Below are 17,979 nucleotides of genomic sequence, written 5' to 3' on the forward strand. Positions count from 1 at the left end.
GTTCTTTCTTGTTACTCTTTACAGATCTCTTTGCTTCATTCTTTATTGTTTATAATGAAAGCCTACCCAGCTACCAAGCACACCCACTTATGCCCTACACAATAGACCTTTTGTCTGAATGCCTCCATTGTCCACAATGATTAAAATAGGTCGGGCTGCGGCTCTACTTTCTCGTAGTTCAGCACATGCTGACGAACGTGGAGCTTGTAGTTAGCTCGATTGTTAAATTTATTTAATTCTTTTCTTCTTCTTTTTTTCTCTCGAAAGTCGTTGTTTTGGACCCTACGTGTTTGTCACTCTTTTTTGTTTACTATTGATTGTTCAATCTGCTGTTCCTGATTGAATCCTGTTTTGGCCATGGAGACCGGAAATATTTTACCAAATGATTATATTTCAAAAAGAAATTCATTAAAAAATAAGAAATGTCACGTTTCCATCACTGAAAAATCCATACAAAGTCCCACCACTGCTCAACTATCCGCCTCTACTGCACTCAGTTCAGATTCCCTAGATTCCCCTTCACATGTTTATCGGACCTTTCTGGACTTACCTTCTCTTGATGGTGATGATGTCCAATCTTCCGCCTATTATGCCTATGCTTCCTCTTGGTCCGACTATGCCTTTGCGTTTCGCTTCTCAGATGCTCTCCTTCTCTTCGCTACAATCACATTTACTTGTTTATCTGCATCTCTGGAACCGCTCATGACTTGGACTATGGGTAAAATCTTTGATGCTTTTTCCAACTATGCACGATCCATGATTTCCCTCGACGAAATGTGCTCCATCGTCAATTTTAACTCCCTTCTTATTTTCCTATTCGGTATGGCTTCATGGGTGTTTAGTTTTGCCGTTCGTTTTCTCTGGCAGTACCTTAGTGCCGTTATTGGAAAACGGTCTCGCTCTCTTTGTTTTCATGCCCTTACCAACAAACCATCTACTTTTTACTCACTCATCAACAGCTCTAGCGCCTTAATCAATTCGGTCGACAGATGTATTATATTTTATGAATCCTCCATCAATCTTCCCCTTTTTCATATCGTCGAAAACTTGGCTATTGTCATTTCTTGCCTCGCCATATCCTTTCGCTACAGCTGGTCCTTGACACTTATCATCATGGCTTCTTATCCCATTATTATGTTTGTCGTTGCTTTCATCAATTCTTTTCTTTATAATAGCTATGAGGGTGATCGCCTTGCTTCTGAAAAAGCAGCTTCTTTCATAGAAAGAGTATTGATGGCTTTTAAAACTGTAACCTTTCATGCCATGCAAAATCATGAGTTTCACAATCTTCAAGGAGCCATCAACCAAAGCTCTAAAAATTTTCTCCGATTTTCCTTTCTTCATTCCCTGCAAGGTGGAATCTCACAATTCTTCTTGTATTCAGTTTTTTTTCAAGGTCTTTGGTTTGGTAACCATTTAGCCAACTCCGGAAAAGTTACTGCTGGTCAGGTCGTTACCGTTTTTGGTTCTTGTCTCTCCGTTGCCTCTGCCATCCAACAAATTCTTCCATCCATTCCTGACCTTATAAAAGGAAAATTCGCTTCCCATTTTCTCAAGTCTTTATGTCATGAACCTGCTTCTTCCAAACAAAAACCTCCTAAAGTCGGTTTCCAAGACGTTAAGCTATCTTGGAATTTCAACATGCGCAATGTTTCTTTTATGTATCCAAGCACAGAAGATCACAAGCCTTTCAGCATCATCAATCTCTCCATGTCCATTTCTTCTGGTAAGGTTTCGCATATAATTGGACCAAGTGGTTCAGGTAAAAGCACTATTGCTACGTTGCTTATGAGCTTTTTTCAGCCCACTTATGGCTTTATATATGTGGATGATGTTCCTTTAGCAATGATCGATCCAAACTATGTGTATTCCAATGTTACTTTAGTTAGGCAAGAAGCTGTCGTATTTGATATGACAATTCGTGAAAACATTATGATCGGAAACCATAATGCCTCTGAAAGCGATTTTGAATGTGCTGTCCGCCTAGCCCTTGTTGACGAATTTGTTTGGAATTTTGACGAAGGCTATGATACTCCTTGTCATGGGGGAACCCTTAGCGGAGGACAACGTCAAAGGATTGCATTAGCTAGAGCACTTCTTCGAAATACTGAGGTATTAATCCTCGATGAGCCTACTAGTGGTTTAGACATTATATCGAAAAACCTGATCAACGATGCTATTCGTGCACACCGCTTAGGTAAGACAACTATTTACATTACCCACGATATGTCTCAAATCTACAATGATGATTCCGTATTTGTCGTTGAAAACGGTCGCTTACTGCATCAGGGTACAAAAAGGGATTTATGCAATCTCGGGTTATTCGACAATCCATCTGATGAGCAAGAGGAACCCGTTTCTGAAATGCCATGTTTGGAAAATCCTTTTTTAGCAAGTTTTGAAAAATCAGAGGAAAGTTATGGTTCTTACGATGACATATCCCCCTCTTTCGTTGATGCATCGCCAAGCATGTCTGTTATGCACAATCGAGATCCAAAAAATTACTCCATGTTGCAAGAAAAACCATTAGATACTGCAGATGGTAACAGAAACTTATTTTTAGAAGAAAAGGAGTCTGTATACTCCATATGTGCTATATTCAAAAGCCTATGGAAAGTTCCGAGGGCCAGATATCTGTTTTTCTTTGGTTGTTTAACTTCACTTGCACAAGGTGCAAGCATACCGGTATTATCTTTTATCGTATCTAAGTCTCTAAACTTGTTTATGCATCAAAATATGTCTGTTGGGATCGCATTATGGTCTTGTATGATTTTAGTCGTGGCCGCATTCACTGGCTTGTTTTATTTTTTGAGTCATTATATATTTTCCAAGGCCGCTACAAATTGGTGTGATTACTATCGTCTCGTTGGCATGAAAACGTTGTTATCGCAGGACCAGGAATGGTACGATGAAACATCAAATTCACCTATCTTATTCTCAAAAATTTTGGTGAATAACATCAATGATATGAGAAACCTGATTGATTCTTTGGTAGAAGAACTTTTTGTTGCTTTCGTGATGATGATAGTTGGTTTGATATGGGCTTTAATAACTGGATGGAAGTTGGCTATTATTCTGACAGCCGTAAGTCCTGTTTTGATACTCACTTCGAAGGTTTTCTCTTACTTCTACGTTAAAACGGAAAAAGATTGTCAAGACTGCTCAATTACTACTACTTCTATCTTGCATCAAACTACCATGAACCTTGACGCAATTAAAGGGCTTTCTGTTATGCCATATTTTCGCGAAAAGTACAAAGAACTCCTCAAAGATTATTGGGACGCTACTAAAAAGAAGGCTTTGTATACTAGCTTAGGATATTCCGTCACCTGTTCTCTTTTATATTTTGTTCGTTCTCTTCTATTTTATGCTGCAGCAAAGTTTATATCGAAAAACTATTATAACGTCGAGCAAACCATACAGATTTTATCGCTAGCGGTATTTACGATGGTATCTGCTTCTAGTTGCATCATGTCTTTGCCAAATGTTTCTGCTAGCAGAATTGAAGCTAGCAGGGTTCTGCGTTTGGCTGATATGAAGCCAGGCAAACTCAACGATCAAGGAAATATGAAGTTTCCTTTCGTTGGAAAAATTGAATTTGACAGAGTTAATTTTGCTTATAATCAAGAGCGAGGAGCTTCCGCTCTTGAAGATGTATCATTTTCAATAAAACCAAAGGAAAAAGTCGCTATTGTTGGTGGATCTGGTTCAGGAAAATCAACTACGGCAGAGCTGCTTCAAAAGGTTTATATGTCTGACAATATTTATATCGATGACCATCCCCTTTCTGAAATCGACACTAAGTGGTTAAGACGAAAAATGGCTGTTGTAGACCAAAAGCCAAATTTGATGGGTGAAACAATTTTGGAGAGTTTATTGTATGGCTGCGACGCGAACATGGTAGCAATTGAAGAAGCGCTAAAACAAGCCAACATTCTCGAAACCTTACAAGATCTGCCGAACTATTTGGAATCGCCAATCTCAGAGTTTAGCAAAAATCTCTCTGGTGGACAAGCTCAACGTTTAGCTATCGCTAGGGCATTGCTCCGAAAACCAAGAATTTTAATTTTGGATGAATGTACTTCTGCACTAGACTCTAATTCGTCGAGAAAAATTGAGCAAACAATTCAAAGCTTGACATGTACAGTACTTATCATTACTCACCAAACTTCGTTGATGAGACTCGCCGATCGTATTATTGTCATGGATTCCGGTAGAGTTATGGAAACTGGTTCTTATGATGAATTAATGACTCCACATACTCATTTTTGGAAACTTGTCCATAGTGGTAAATGGACGGACTAATACCTTTTGCATTACCCCCCCCCCCCAATAATGTTGTTTTAATTTATTATCGCATTTATGTTATGAAATACCTTAATCCTTATAGTTTAATCATTTTAATAAAAAAATTTTTTGTACAGTTGCTCAATTGTTATTATAAAATAGTTTTCACAATTCCGGCAGCGATTGTATTTCCATCTCGTCGAAGAATGATTCTACTCAACGAAGGGCTTTCTTCGGAAGTACATATTGGATATAAACCATCCAAAAAGTTAACTTGTATAGAGGCACGCTTTCGACTAGTAATGTGTCTTGCCTTCTTACCATTTACATTTATTATTTTCACAGCGACCGGAGCAACGGTTCGACCACGATGGAGCACTAATGTTGATCCTGACAAAATTGGGCCAAGTATATCGAAAGTTTGGATATCGGCCGTAAAGGATCTACTGCGCTTAACAGGGTCATTATAAGTGGACAAGATATCCCCGAGACTGATTTGGTTTGGCTCAATATCCGTCAACTGTACGGTAACGCTGTCTCCAGCGACAGCCCATGATACAAAAGGATCAGAATTGCGCATGACAGTTTTGACATAAGCATCCTCCTGTGAAGAAACATTATACAAAACCTGGCCATTTTGAATATTACCAGACTCTACTCTTCCTGAAACAGTGGCGCCTCGCACAGATCGATAAGTATCATGAACAGAGACTCGGAGAGGTCCTCTGTACGATTTTGATGGAGGGGCGAAATTGTCTAAAACTTCTATTAATGTTGGACCATTATACCAATTATAAAGTGGAGAGGACTGTTTTTCTATGAGGTTTACACCAGAGACAGCAGAAACAGGAATAAAATGAACGTTTTCCTCTTTGAATCCAACCATCCGGATTAGGAAGTCAGATATGGAAGCTTTTATTTCATTATAGCGATCCAATGACCAAGACATGAGGTCAAGCTTATTCACGGCAACTGCGAGTTCAGAAACCCCAAGAGCACGTAGTAAATAAGCATGCTCTCGAGTTTGGCCATTCGCTAGAAAGCCACGCTCGTAGTTGTTTTGTGAAGAATCAACGACCAAGATTGCAAATTCCGCAGAAGCAGCTCCAGCAATCATACCCGAAATAAAATCTTTATGACCAGGAGCATCACCAACCTCGTAAATTTGCTTTTTGCTTTCGAAGGAGGTAGCCGCAACGTCCATGGTGACACCTCTGAGACGCTCTTCATCCGTAGAGTCAAGTAACCAAGCATAAGAAAAACTTCCCTTGCCTTGATCAGAGGCCTCCTTGTGAAGCTTTTGCATGGATCGACTATTTACGTCACCTAATTCAAACATAATCCTTCCAAGCATGGTACTTTTACCCGAATCAACATGTCCGGTAACCACTAAGTGGACAACAGGTTTAGGGTGGGACTCTTCGTAAATCTTGGGAACATCTATTAACGCTGAAGAATCCTGTTTCCGTTGCGTTTGTATCTCCTCTGCATCTTTTGATTTCTCTCCGGTCTGTTCTTTTTCGTTCAAATTTAGCTTCTTCATCGAAGCATTCAGAGGAGCAGGGGGATTTTTAGTGGGATGATGGTTTTCAGCCGGCTTTTCTTCTTGTTTACTGTGCTTCTTCTTTTGAGATTTTTCTTTTCCAGTTTGCTCTTCAGCCTTTGCAGTACAGCTTTTTATTAGATAATTGACGGATTTCTCCACATCAAAATAATAGTACCATAGGGTATCCGCTATTTCTTTGTCTGAAACGGGAAGCCCGTCGAGCGTATCTTGGACAGCAGCAATGGCTTCTCGAAATTGTTCTGCACAAGCGTGTTAGGTCAAACGGAGTAGTTTTACCAGATTAGCATACCTTCTTGTTCATCCGTCAATTCTTCTTCCACAGGCTCACCTGTATCATATTCTAAAAACAAATCGCTTGTTAGCAGTGGAATTTTACTGTTTACAGAGAACCATACTTACCTTCCAACTCTAAATTCTTTACATTACGATGTCTCGACATTTTTTTAGATTGTATTTACAAAAATAAAGAGATAAATAAAACGAATAAATAGAGACCTTTTACTAAGAGCAAAAGTTTTGGTACTTTGTACCTCTCAAAATTTTACTTGCAGGTACGTAAAAAGCGTAATGGAAGTGACATAAGATATTGACATGGACGATTTACATGTCTAAAATGTCGAGGTAAATGAACTATCAGAAGGTGTTGAGCGACCGTATTGTTTTCTTTTTTCATCTAAAAGCACATATTCACCTTTATAGAACTACATTTGTCACAGACTTTTTTTTGCTAGAGTAATGCAATCCCAGGGATATAGCTAGTCCAAAATCAAATTCCCTCCAAAACGAATAAAACTTATGCCCAATTTTGGTCGTATATGTTATCCTTAATGCATGAAAGGCTCTCAAACCTGTTATTTAAGGTAAGTCTACTTGATTTTCGTGTTTATCATACAATAATGTACTATGATAATTGTTCTTTCCAGATTCGACAAGTCAGGTAGAAGAAACTGCTTCAAGAATTACCTACTAGTATGTGGCATAATCATTTAATAATTGGAATTAATTTTAGAGATTACATTGATAACTAGAATAGAGTAAAGTCTTTATGCATGTTTGTTCACGTATTTGTTTACATTCTTATAGCGAGTTTATTCAACGGGGATAATTGAGTCGTAGTTTATAGTAGTTTATCAAATATCCCTCAACCACGTTAATGGCGTTAATCGTACCAAGTTACTATTTACTCTTCCTTTCTGCTATTATCCAACATATATACATATATATAAATAAATTCGGTATCGAAATCACATTTCTTCTTCATTGAAAAAGGATTTGTGATTGGCCTTAAAAAAGACCAGTATCTCTTTTTTACTTTGCGTTGTGGCTAAATTGCTCTATTTGCATTTCTTTAGTAGTGCAATTCGTTATTAACTGGGTTTTACTGTGTTTGCTCTTGCATTAATCTAAACATAATTTTTAATAATCTAATTTATTTGATGTCTTGGCATGAAAGAACTATGAGCCTTTTTTAGTATGATTGACAAAAAGCGGTTGTTTCGATCGCCTATGTCTGGACCACCGGAGAATTTTAAAACAGGAATTCCCTGGTTGGATAATTTAGAAGAAGACGGCAGTGAGCCCGAAAGCTCTGTATGCGAAATTCCTGAATCCATTGAAGAGTCACTTTCCAATGGTAACGAAGCATTGTCCCCCTGCACTAGACCGGTAAATAGTGCCTCTCACTTGTCAGATACATTGCATTATGTGCCTAGTGATCCTTCCTTTATTGATAAACACATGTTGGATTTGCCTGAACCGGATGCGTTTAGTTTGTCCTCCATCAGTCGTAGCAAGTCCGACTCGGTTCTACTGCACAAACGTAAAAGCGAAGACTATAGAGGTAAAGCTATTACTGATTTTCGTCGAAACTATCAAAAAAAAGTAAAAAACCCAGGAAAAAACGCTCCTTTTAAAGAAACCAAACTTCGTCGCCAAGTTACACCAAAGGGTTCAAACCATACAACTGACACGGAACTAGATGAAGAAAAAGACGCCCCTTACCATTCCCTGAAATCTCTGAAATTTCCTGACTCTGTATCAGATGATGAGGGATCCCCAAGCACTGGTGATTTGGAAGCCATTGCTCCTAACGACTGGCTGAGTGCGCTCGACAAATCTGGCGAGGAAAAGTCCAGGTCGCATACGTTAAGCACCCTTTTTGGCTTAGACTATCATCGGGATAGCTATGACAGTTCCTATTTAAAGAGTGGTTCGCACCCATCTATCCTCTCTGACGACTCATGGAAAGCCCCGGAAAGTTGGGCTATCAATTTTCCTTCGGAAATATCAAAGAAAAGGGATTCCTTTATGGCCAGACCCTTTGCTCATCCTAACAATGAAGGTAGTGATAAACCGTTTTTCTTACGAGTTTATCGGGATGATAGAACATCTGTCTCGTTTTCATGCCCTATGAATATGAAGACCAGTGATATCATTCAACGCTTGGCAAGGCTTTTCTTCCTTCCATTTTCAGCTAATTTTTACTTGCTTTTGGTTCAGTTTAAAACCGAGCGTATATTGCTTCCCCATGAGCAGCCATGTATCATATTCCAAAAATTGCTTGCCTACTTTGGGTGCGACGAAAATTCTGAAGATGAAATGACACAAGAAGACAACTATAGCGTTGCAAGATTAGTTTTCACAACTATGGATATTGGCGCCGATGTACTTAGGAAAATGTCCGAGAAGAAGTTTTCACAGCATTTGGATATACGACGTTCCAACCTTGAAGTGATTCCTATTAAATTCTATCCTCATGCACACGAGTTGATATCTTTAAATATATCGTCCAATCTTTCGTTGGGATTGCCTCTTGATTTTATGGAACGATGCGTCAATTTAAAAGTATTGGATATGTCAAATAATTTAAGGCCACCAAGAGGAAAACCTCTTTCAATATTACGCCGACTTGAAGTTTTAAATGTTGCCAGGAATGATATTTACGAATTGGATCCCGTAATTTTTTCTGGGAGAAGCCGATCTACCCTTAAAGAATTTCACTGCTCATTAAACAAGCTTTTGTTTCTACCTTACTCTATTCGTTATTTGACTCATTTGACCGTCCTTGATCTTTCTTATAATAATTTCGTTACCTTTCCCTTAATCATTACAGAGTTGTCTGCTCTTGAAATTTTGAATTTCTCACACAACAATTTGTATGAAATTTGTTCCGAGATCGATCGGTTAGGAAACTTAAAGGAGCTTTATCTTCAGTCAAATGACTTGTCAGGCCATCTCATTCAGCAATTGGGCTCCTTACGGAAACTGGAGATCATTGATCTTCGTTTTAATTCCTTGAGTCATATCAACGCTTTATCTGAAAGTCCAAACTTGAAAGAAATTCGTGCCTCTTGCAACCTGATTTCTCATCACGAATTCCCATGTAGGTCTGCTACATACCTTGATTTTTCGCATTGCCCTTTAACTATCTTGGAACTTCCTTCTAATGGTTACAGTTCTCTTGTATACCTTGACACCTCGCATGGCAAGCTTGTAACTCTTAAGGATTCCATGCTAGAAAGCCTTGTCAATTTGGAAACCTTAAATATGAGTTATAATCACTTTGTCCAGATTCCGGATAGTATTTCTCATCTACAAAATCTTAAATTTCTTTACTGCACGAATTGTGAAATTTCTCACGTTTCCCCGGAATTAGGAAAGTTGTCCAAGTTGACATTATTGGATATGCATGCTAATAATATCAAAGTATTTCCTGAAGAAGTTTGGCAAATATCGACTTTGAAAATGGTCAACCTTTCGTCTAATATTCTGGAAAAAATAAAATTACCAATGGCCGGTGCCAAACCGTTAGCAAGAAGTGTGAGTCAACTGAAAATTATGCGGACATTGTCGGGTAGCCCTATTTCTAATACTTCCTCATCTGAATACATATATCCATCAGTTGAGGAACTTATTCTTGTGGATAACCGCCTTGGAGATGAATCTTTTAAAGTGTTGAGTTTTTTCAAAGAAATTCGGATCTTGAACTTGTCCTACAATTACTTGACAGAAATTCCAAATACATTTCTCGAAAATTTTTCACACCTCAATCATATGTTTATGTCTGGTAATAAACTTTCAAATATCTCTATCTCGTCTAATTCTCGTATTTCTCTGGAATCATTGTACGTTAATGGAAATAGGATATCTTCGTTTCCTAAAAATGAAACGCTATCACAAAGTTTGCGTTACCTGGACTTGGGTAATAACAACTTACAAAGCCTTACGGTCAATCAATCTAATGAAAATTCTCTGAATATTCCACCTAAACTTGAAAGCCTTGATCTTTCTGGAAATAGTTGGTTTCAATTCTCTAAACATGATGATGCTAAAGTTATAAGAGCATGTCTTAACCGGCTAAAAGCTTTGAGTGTATTTGATGTAAATGCTGATATTCCTGTGGACAATACTGATATCGTAAATCGTGTTGTACATCGCTCATCTCCAATTAACGATGGGCTGAAATGTGGAATATCTGGTTATTTATCTCGTATAAATCCGGTCATCTCTGCTGTAGAACTTATAGTGAAGGACTATATATATCCTCATTGGTCACTTTATTGCATTTTTGATAGCGATATTGGAGCTGGGCATAGCAATCGAGTTCTTAAATTTGCCTATGAGAATATAGCATCATGTTTAGCTGAAGAATTGAGCATATGCGGATCCTCTAGTGAACAAGTGAAAAATGCATTAAGAAGGGGATTTTTAAAATTAAACAAAAGGTTGGGTAACACAATCTATCAAGATTTGGAGACAATTGCGGAATACAAGGATAAGAAGGAGAATCTTCCTACTTCTAACAAAGGTTATTATATGGATGAAACCTGTATGGATATTGGAGTTAGCATTGCCTTAGTTTATATTCGAGATACACGCGCATTCATTGCTAACGTTGGTACCTCAATGTCTTTAATGTCTACACGAAACGATTCCGAACCCACTTTATTAAGTGACGTACATGATACATTAAATGAGAAAGAAATACGCAGAGTTATAGATTCGGCGGGATTAATCTCTGGCCGCATCAAGTCTACTACCACTAGGGCAATTGGTAGATTATCCCAGTTCCCTGGTGTGCAAGCAGTCCCTCATGTAAATATTCAGCCCCTTTCAGAGCTGAACGAATTTATAATTTTAGCCAACAAGGAATTCTGGAATGTAATGTCAAAGCGGATTGTCATTGATATTGTTCGTGCTAACAGGCAATCGATGCTCTTGGCTGCAACCAAGCTACGTGATTATGCTATAGCTTATGGCGCTAAGAACAATACGATAGTAATGGTCTTAGATCTAAGCCTTTTATTCGAAACAAATTCCAATTACGCTACGAAGGTCCATAAAGATGATGAAGAAGGTACTCAAGCTGAAGGGAATGAAGGGGTGCCATTTTCTTCTCAGGATTTACCGGACGATTCATCCTTAGCTAGAATGAACCGAGAAGTTTCGCCTCCTCGTGGAAGCATTGCAATGGTATTTACGGATATAAAGAATTCTACACTTTTGTGGGAACGCCATCCAGTAGCCATGAGATCGGCGATTAAGACCCACAATACAATTATGCGAAGACAGCTACGTGCTACGGGTGGTTACGAAGTGAAGACAGAAGGAGATGCCTTTATGGTTTGTTTCCAGACAGTCCCGGCTGCTTTGCTATGGTCCTTTTCTGTACAATTACAGATGCTCTCTGCTGATTGGCCCAATGAAATTGTAGAGTCAGTTCAAGGAAGAACTGTTTTAGGACCTAAAAATGAGGTTTTATATAGAGGGTTGAGTGTACGCATTGGGGTGAACTATGGTGTGACAGTGAGCGAGTTAGATCCTATAACACGACGCATGGATTACTATGGACCGATGGTGAATAGAACATCTAGAGTTGTATCCGTAGCGGATGGTGGGCAAATTGCAGTATCTGCAGACGTAGTCACTGTGCTGAATCGGTTAGAATCGGAAGCGATGTCTTCGGAAAGATCTGGAAGGTATGCGATGGAGATCCGTGCATTGAAGCAAGTAGGCTACATTGTACATAATATTGGAGAACATAAATTGAAGGGATTGGAAACACCGGAAAGCATATCATTGGTATATCCTCTTCAGCTTGAGGGGCGATTAGAAAAACTGATCAACAATCGGAATTCGGAAGATGACAGCGAAAAGCGAAGAGAACGGATGGAAAATTCGTCGAGAAGCAGAAGCAACAGCTTACGACCGATATTAGCAAGAATCGGGGATTCAAAAAGTGGTGAAGACCATCAATATGCTAGAAGTTCTTTATCATCAGTTCGAAATCTGTCGCCTACGGAGAGTTCATCAGGATATGAAGGAAACATTTTTGAAGAGTATCAATATCAAAGGTTATTTGAGATTTGCGAACGTTTAGAAGACAGGGTTGCTATGTTGCATGGCTATCCAGAGCCTCCGGAAAGTGATCCAGGGCTTGCTGCTCCCGTGAACATTGCAGAGGAGTATGCTTTATTTTATCGGCTGACATTAAGAATCGAAAACACAATTTATTGCGTAGGCCAAATGCTTGGGCATACGTGAGGTGAGTAGAATTTATTTTTCTTTCATTGTTGGTGTTTTATTCTTATCATTTGGATGTATAATATAATTTTAATTCATTTTTTTTTTAATTTGCACTATTTGTATCTATGACGAGGGACATGAGAGAAGAGGTAGGAAATCAAGTGGAAGCGTAAAAAGAGGATTTGGATGGATGAAAAGGAAAAGGAAACGAAAGAGAAAAAGAGTTATAGAAAGTAAAAGCATGAAATGCAATTTCATTCGGTATCGTAGGAGAAGAAAAAATAATGAGAAATCCCAAGTTCAAGACTTAAAATACAAATACAAATAAAAACAAAAACAAAAAGAAAGGGATGCAAAATGAATCATAAAAATAACGTAAAAAAAGAATTACAATGAGAAAGGAAAAAGAAAATGACAGACCAACCGTGAAAAAAAAAAAAAAAGAAAAACCATAATAGTGTAGACTCTCAAGTTTAAAGTCTAGAGTGACGAGAAGAAGCTTTAGAAAGATGTCTGGACAAACGGTTAGACAACTTTTGGTCAGCATCAACGAAAGAGAGAGGACGAAACAATTCAGCGGTAGGATGATATTGTTTCCGCTCCGAGTCCAAACGGGATTTGGGAGAGCCTTCATCACTTTCGATTAAGAATTGCCATGCACGGACGGTATCTAAAGGACGTTCATACCTCCAACGGGTGGGATTGCTCACATCAGGTTCGTCAATGGCTTGACCATAATAATCTTTTGGAAGGAGAGCGCTTACATGTTTGCCCTTTTGCATAGAAGCTAACTCATAGGGTTCAGGCTCAGTAATCGCCATAGAAGGGTTGGCACGAGTGGCTTCTGCGGCAGGCATAATTGAAGAAGAGATTTAAAAAAGAGAAAAGAAAAATACACAAAAAAAAAAAAAAAAAAGAGGGTACAATTAATTTTCGATTCACTTTATAGGAGGAATCGAACAGGTGTTATAAAAGAAATTAAAGGAAGAAAAGAAGGAGGAATGCAATGTTATAGAGACCAAAGAATATAAGAAGGACAGTAATGAAAAACGAATAGTTCGTTAAAAAGCCTTGGAGAACAAAACAATGGTGGTAGGAAGCGCATATATATAGGCAATTCATGGAAAGGAGGCACAGTTCTATGAGAAGCGGCCGGATCAACACGCAACGAAAAAAGCATCAGACCGACAACAATCAACAGCACACGACTCTGGATCTATCTCCACTAGAAGCTCATTGTAGTTGATGTCATCGGCTATGTCGGCGCAATTTTGCGAAAAAAAAAATAAGAGCCGAGAAGGCTTTGAAGTCAGATTGGGAAAGATGAAAATTGGTCGTTAGAAGGCTTCGTAAAAAAATAAAAACAAAAAAAAAGAAGAAACAAACACTTGCTTGAAGGCATATAGTATTGGACTTTATGACCTCGTGTTAATAAATGATGGCATCACCCACTCCCATCACCTACGAGTTGCTTTTCGTTCTCAACCCCCACATGGGTACTTGGTGGGGTTTGGTTGAGCTGTGCGAGGATGGCTTGGATACTAGATGGGGCTAGATGGGGTATAGATGGGGGTTAGATGGGGGCTAGAGGAACTAGATGGGGGGCAAAAGACCAGAAAGGAGAGGAGCGTTGAAACGGGTTCGGTGTTGAAGCAGATCCGGTGTTCATCCGGAGTCTGTGCTGGAGTTTGGCTCCGGTGGGGCTTGGGCTGGGTCGTTGGAGGAGAGGCAAACCGCAATGGTTGCGATGGTGGAAGGGGCTGGCTGCGCTTTGGTGTGGAGGAGAGACCAAGTAAACAAAGAGGAAGAGCTGAGAAGCTGAAAAGTTAGAGACAGTACGATGTAAAAATATAAAAAATATAAATAAAACTATAGTACTATTTTCATGGATGTCAACGTTTTGATATTTCTATAAACCTTCTTTCGAGTCGTTTTCTCTTTTTCTTTTTTCTTTTTTCGTTCCTTGATGGACTCTGTGTTTGTCCATAGTTCCTCTATACGTCTCTCTTAACACCAACACCAACACCACCACCACCACCTCACCGCCATACGTTGACGACTCGACACACTCCTTCCCACCTTCTCTCACTACACTGCAGAAAAGCGAAAAAATCAAAACACATTTCCTCTTTTCGACTTTGTATCCTTTTCTAGCGTGCATTTCTTTTCATTGTCTCGTCTTTTCTGTCTTTTTTCTTTCAAGACGTCCTAGTCCCTCCTTTGCATCGTCTCGTATTTCTCTTGATGGATCAACAAGGCAACAGCACGTACAATTTTGCCGCGTATGGCCGCTGGGTCATTGTAGTCATATGCGTCGTCTTTTTGGTGTTCTCTTTAATCTCCATTGGCTATGTCAATCGTCGTAGAAATCGTAATGGTTTAACCACCATTCCTTTCACCAATTTCTATCCTTTCTCCACTCCTCCAGTCTATACACCGAGACCCAATCCAGCCCCTAATGTTACTACGACGACTTCGTATACACCTAACATGCCTACTATGCCTCATGTTTATCAACCTCCTCGTATGCCGCCAGATTCTGCATTCCCCTCCCCTCCCCTCGACGATGTTCCTCCTCCCGCCTATCCAGAGGCCATGGCTTCCGTTCCTCGTCCAAAATACGATAACGCTGCCCTTTAAACAACTCCATACATGACCGCATCCACGATGAGTTTAGGTACGTACAAAGAATGATTGTTTCAAATATTTATTTGCCTTCTCCTTCAAGCATTTGTGTTTTTAGAAAACGTTTCTTGTCTTTTTTCTAAAAGCATTCTACTCTCATTTTTTTTCGGTCTAGTTTTCATCTTTTGTTTCTGGTCTTTCTCCGTTACTTTGCTCTCTTTTCGCCCATCAACTCATCTATCTATCTTATTGACTTTTTCTTTTCTACTGCATCTTTTTCTTTTTTTCATATTGTTCTTTTTGTCGGTATGAATCGGTTCATGGGTTCAACAGGTGGTTTCACCTATGCAAATCTTCCATATTCTAATCTTTTCGGTGGTAATATAATCTTTTCTATAATACTTTGGTTTTTCTCTTTATTTTACGGTTCTTGTTTTTGATTTTCTTAACCTGCTAATATACTTTCCATCCTATCGTGTATGTATTCTCTACTGTGCAACAGACCCACCATTGTAGTTGAACCTCCTTTTCCTTTCTACGTTTCTATATATCTTTGTATTCATCACATTTTGTAAAGTTTTCTCCATATACTTACTTACTTCCTTTTAACGAGTTTCCTTGTTTGTTTACTGACCCCCACACCGTACCCACCACATTCAAGGTCAATCGACTCTCAAATCTCCAACAGCACCATCAAATTTTCCCCATCACTATTATGTCCGTGGACAGCTTAATTACTAAACTAAAAGGGCTTACTACTGAAGACTTTGCTGTATTGGACCATCCCAAGGCCTTAAATGGTTCCGCTTGGTCCGAAACATTGTCTTCTTTGAACAATGTCCCTGTTCACACTTTGACCAAGACTGTCGTCTTGAAGCCCAAAACCGCCAAGTCTCAGGCTGTCGTCCCTATTCTTGTGGTCGCTTTAGAATCCACTCCTACTCCTTCTGGTGCTGCTGCCAAGGCCGTTGGCGCCAAGGAAGCTCGTTTAGCTGCCGCTGATTTAGTGGAAGAGGTTTTTGGCATTCCTCCCGCGGACATTGGTGTTTTTTCTGTAAATGAACAAAATGCCACCAAGGTTCACGTCGTTTTAGACAAGAACCTCATCAATCACGGAGGTCTTTTGGCTGTTCACCCTTCTTCTAGTGAAAAGACTCTTTTCGTTTCTGCCGCCGCTGTTGAATCTTATTTAAAAACCATCGGCGCTACCCCGGTTGTTGTGGATTTTTCCGCCCCTGCTAAACCCGCCGAACAATCCAAGCCTGCTGCCACTCAAAAGAAGGCTGATGTTTCCAAAAGTGATGCCGCTATCGAGAATGCCGCTTTGATTGGTATCACTGTTCGCAAAGACGTCGATTTCCCCAATTGGTACCAACAAGTTTTAACCAAGAGTGACATGATTGAGTATTATGACATTTCTGGTTGCTACATTCTGAAGCCCTGGTCTTTCAGTATCTGGGAAGCTATTCAACAATGGTTCGACAAGCAAATTAAGAAACTTGGCGTTCGTAATGGTTACTTTCCTCTTTTTGTTTCCTCAAAAGTTTTAGAGAAGGAGAAAGATCATGTAGAAGGTTTCGCTCCTGAGGTCGCTTGGGTTACCCGTGCTGGTAGCACCGAGTTGGAAGAGCCCATTGCAATTCGTCCTACCTCTGAAACTGTTATGTATCCCTACTACGCCAAATGGATTCGAAGCCACCGTGATCTTCCTCTCCGTCTGAACCAATGGAATTCCGTCGTTCGTTGGGAATTCAAGAACCCACAACCTTTCTTGAGAACCCGTGAGTTCCTTTGGCAAGAAGGTCATACCGCCCACATGACCTTGGACGCTGCCAACGAGGAAGTTTATCAAATTTTGGACTTGTATGCTCGTGTTTACAGCGACTTGTTGGCTGTCCCTGTTGTCAGAGGTGTCAAGAGTGAAAACGAAAAGTTCGCTGGTGGTATGTTTACCACTACTGTGGAAGGCTACATTCCTACCACTGGTCGTGCTATCCAAGGTGGTACTAGTCACGGTCTTGGTCAAAACTTTTCCAAGATGTTCAACATCGCCGTTGAGGATCCTAATGCTGAAGTTGGTACTACCGGAGAGCGTCCAAAACTTCATGTTTGGCAAAACTCTTGGGGTCTTTCCACTCGTACCATTGGTGTTGCTGTCATGATTCACGGTGATGATAAGGGTTTGAAATTACCTCCTCCCGTTGCCTTGGTTCAAACCGTCGTTGTGCCTTGCGGTATTACTAACAAGACCACTGATGAAGAGCGAAAGAGCATTGAAGGTTTCTGTTCACAACTCGCTTCCCGTCTCATTGATGCCGACATTCGGGCCGAAGCTGATTTACGTTCTTACACTCCTGGTTATAAGTTTGCTCACTGGGAAATGAAGGGTGTACCTCTTCGTCTCGAATTTGGTCCTAATGATGCTAAGAAGAACCAAGTCACTGCTGTCCGTCGTGATACTTTCGAAAAGATTGCTGTTCCTTTGGACAATTTGGAACAAAGAATCTCTGACTTGTTGAAGACTATCCACACTAGCATGTATGCGGCTGCTAAGAGAGAATTCGATTCTCACATTGTCCGTGTTAAGAAATGGGAAGAGTTCGTTCCTGCTTTGAACAAGAAGAATCTCGTTCTCATCCCTTGGTGTAACACTACTGAATGTGAAAAGGATATTAAGAAAAACAGTGCTCGTCAAGCTAACGGTGACGAGCCTGAAGATGAAAAGGCTCCTAGTATGGGTGCTAAGAGTCTTTGCATTCCTTTGGAGCAACCCGCTGGTGAAGACGCTATTGTTCAAAATGTTACAAAGTGTGCTGCCTGTGGTTCTCATGCAAAGGTTTGGGGTCTCTTTGGTAGAAGCTATTAAGGCGTTGGATTTATTTTTGGATAAAGTATATAATATAGAATTTATAACCACTCTTTTTCATATTCATTTATTTATCTATGTAGCTGGTTTTGTTACTACGTTTTGCGTT

The 17,979-nt window shown here is 39.7% G+C and overlaps 7 protein-coding genes across 7 annotated transcripts; 4 read left to right on the top strand and 3 right to left on the bottom strand.

Annotated features, from left to right (window-relative positions):
* Positions 1–357: 357 nt before the first annotated feature.
* Positions 358–4,305, top strand: mam1 (M-factor transmembrane transporter Mam1; the record flags this gene model as incomplete). The annotated part of the gene is made up of 1 exon (XM_056180001.1): positions 358–4,305. The coding sequence occupies one exon, from the start codon at positions 358–360 to the stop codon at positions 4,303–4,305; it is 3,948 nt and encodes a 1,315-aa protein (XP_056035663.1).
* A 133-nt stretch (positions 4,306–4,438) lies between these two features.
* On the bottom strand, positions 4,439–6,293 carry hbs1 (Dom34-Hbs1 translation release factor complex GTPase subunit Hbs1; the record flags this gene model as incomplete). Its single annotated transcript, XM_056180002.1, has 3 exons — positions 4,439–6,093; positions 6,144–6,194; positions 6,254–6,293. The coding sequence occupies 3 exons, from the start codon at positions 6,291–6,293 to the stop codon at positions 4,439–4,441; spliced, it is 1,746 nt and encodes a 581-aa protein (XP_056035664.1).
* Positions 6,294–7,327: 1,034 nt separating this feature from the next.
* cyr1 (adenylate cyclase) lies at positions 7,328–12,397 on the top strand (the record flags this gene model as incomplete). The annotated part of the gene is made up of 1 exon (XM_056180003.1): positions 7,328–12,397. The coding sequence occupies one exon, from the start codon at positions 7,328–7,330 to the stop codon at positions 12,395–12,397; it is 5,070 nt and encodes a 1,689-aa protein (XP_056035863.1).
* A 455-nt stretch (positions 12,398–12,852) lies between these two features.
* On the bottom strand, positions 12,853–13,236 carry SOMG_01211 (DUF2406 family conserved fungal protein; the record flags this gene model as incomplete). The annotated part of the gene is made up of 1 exon (XM_056180004.1): positions 12,853–13,236. The coding sequence occupies one exon, from the start codon at positions 13,234–13,236 to the stop codon at positions 12,853–12,855; it is 384 nt and encodes a 127-aa protein (XP_056035862.1).
* Positions 13,237–13,920: 684 nt separating this feature from the next.
* Positions 13,921–14,428, bottom strand: SOMG_01212 (uncharacterized protein; the record flags this gene model as incomplete). Its single annotated transcript, XM_056180005.1, has 2 exons — positions 13,921–14,197; positions 14,394–14,428. The coding sequence occupies 2 exons, from the start codon at positions 14,426–14,428 to the stop codon at positions 13,921–13,923; spliced, it is 312 nt and encodes a 103-aa protein (XP_056035861.1).
* A 195-nt stretch (positions 14,429–14,623) lies between these two features.
* rcr1 (plasma membrane adaptor for ubiquitin ligase Rcr1) lies at positions 14,624–15,019 on the top strand (the record flags this gene model as incomplete). The annotated part of the gene is made up of 1 exon (XM_056180006.1): positions 14,624–15,019. The coding sequence occupies one exon, from the start codon at positions 14,624–14,626 to the stop codon at positions 15,017–15,019; it is 396 nt and encodes a 131-aa protein (XP_056035860.1).
* A 700-nt stretch (positions 15,020–15,719) lies between these two features.
* Positions 15,720–17,870, top strand: prs1 (cytoplasmic proline-tRNA ligase Prs1; the record flags this gene model as incomplete). The annotated part of the gene is made up of 1 exon (XM_056180007.1): positions 15,720–17,870. One exon carries the CDS (start codon positions 15,720–15,722, stop codon positions 17,868–17,870), a length of 2,151 nt encoding a protein of 716 aa, XP_056035859.1.
* Between the last annotated feature and the right edge of the window lie 109 nt (positions 17,871–17,979).

This window comes from Schizosaccharomyces osmophilus, chromosome 1, assembly GCF_027921745.1.
Source record: "Schizosaccharomyces osmophilus chromosome 1, complete sequence".
Classification (NCBI taxonomy): Eukaryota; Fungi; Ascomycota; class Schizosaccharomycetes; order Schizosaccharomycetales; family Schizosaccharomycetaceae; genus Schizosaccharomyces; species Schizosaccharomyces osmophilus.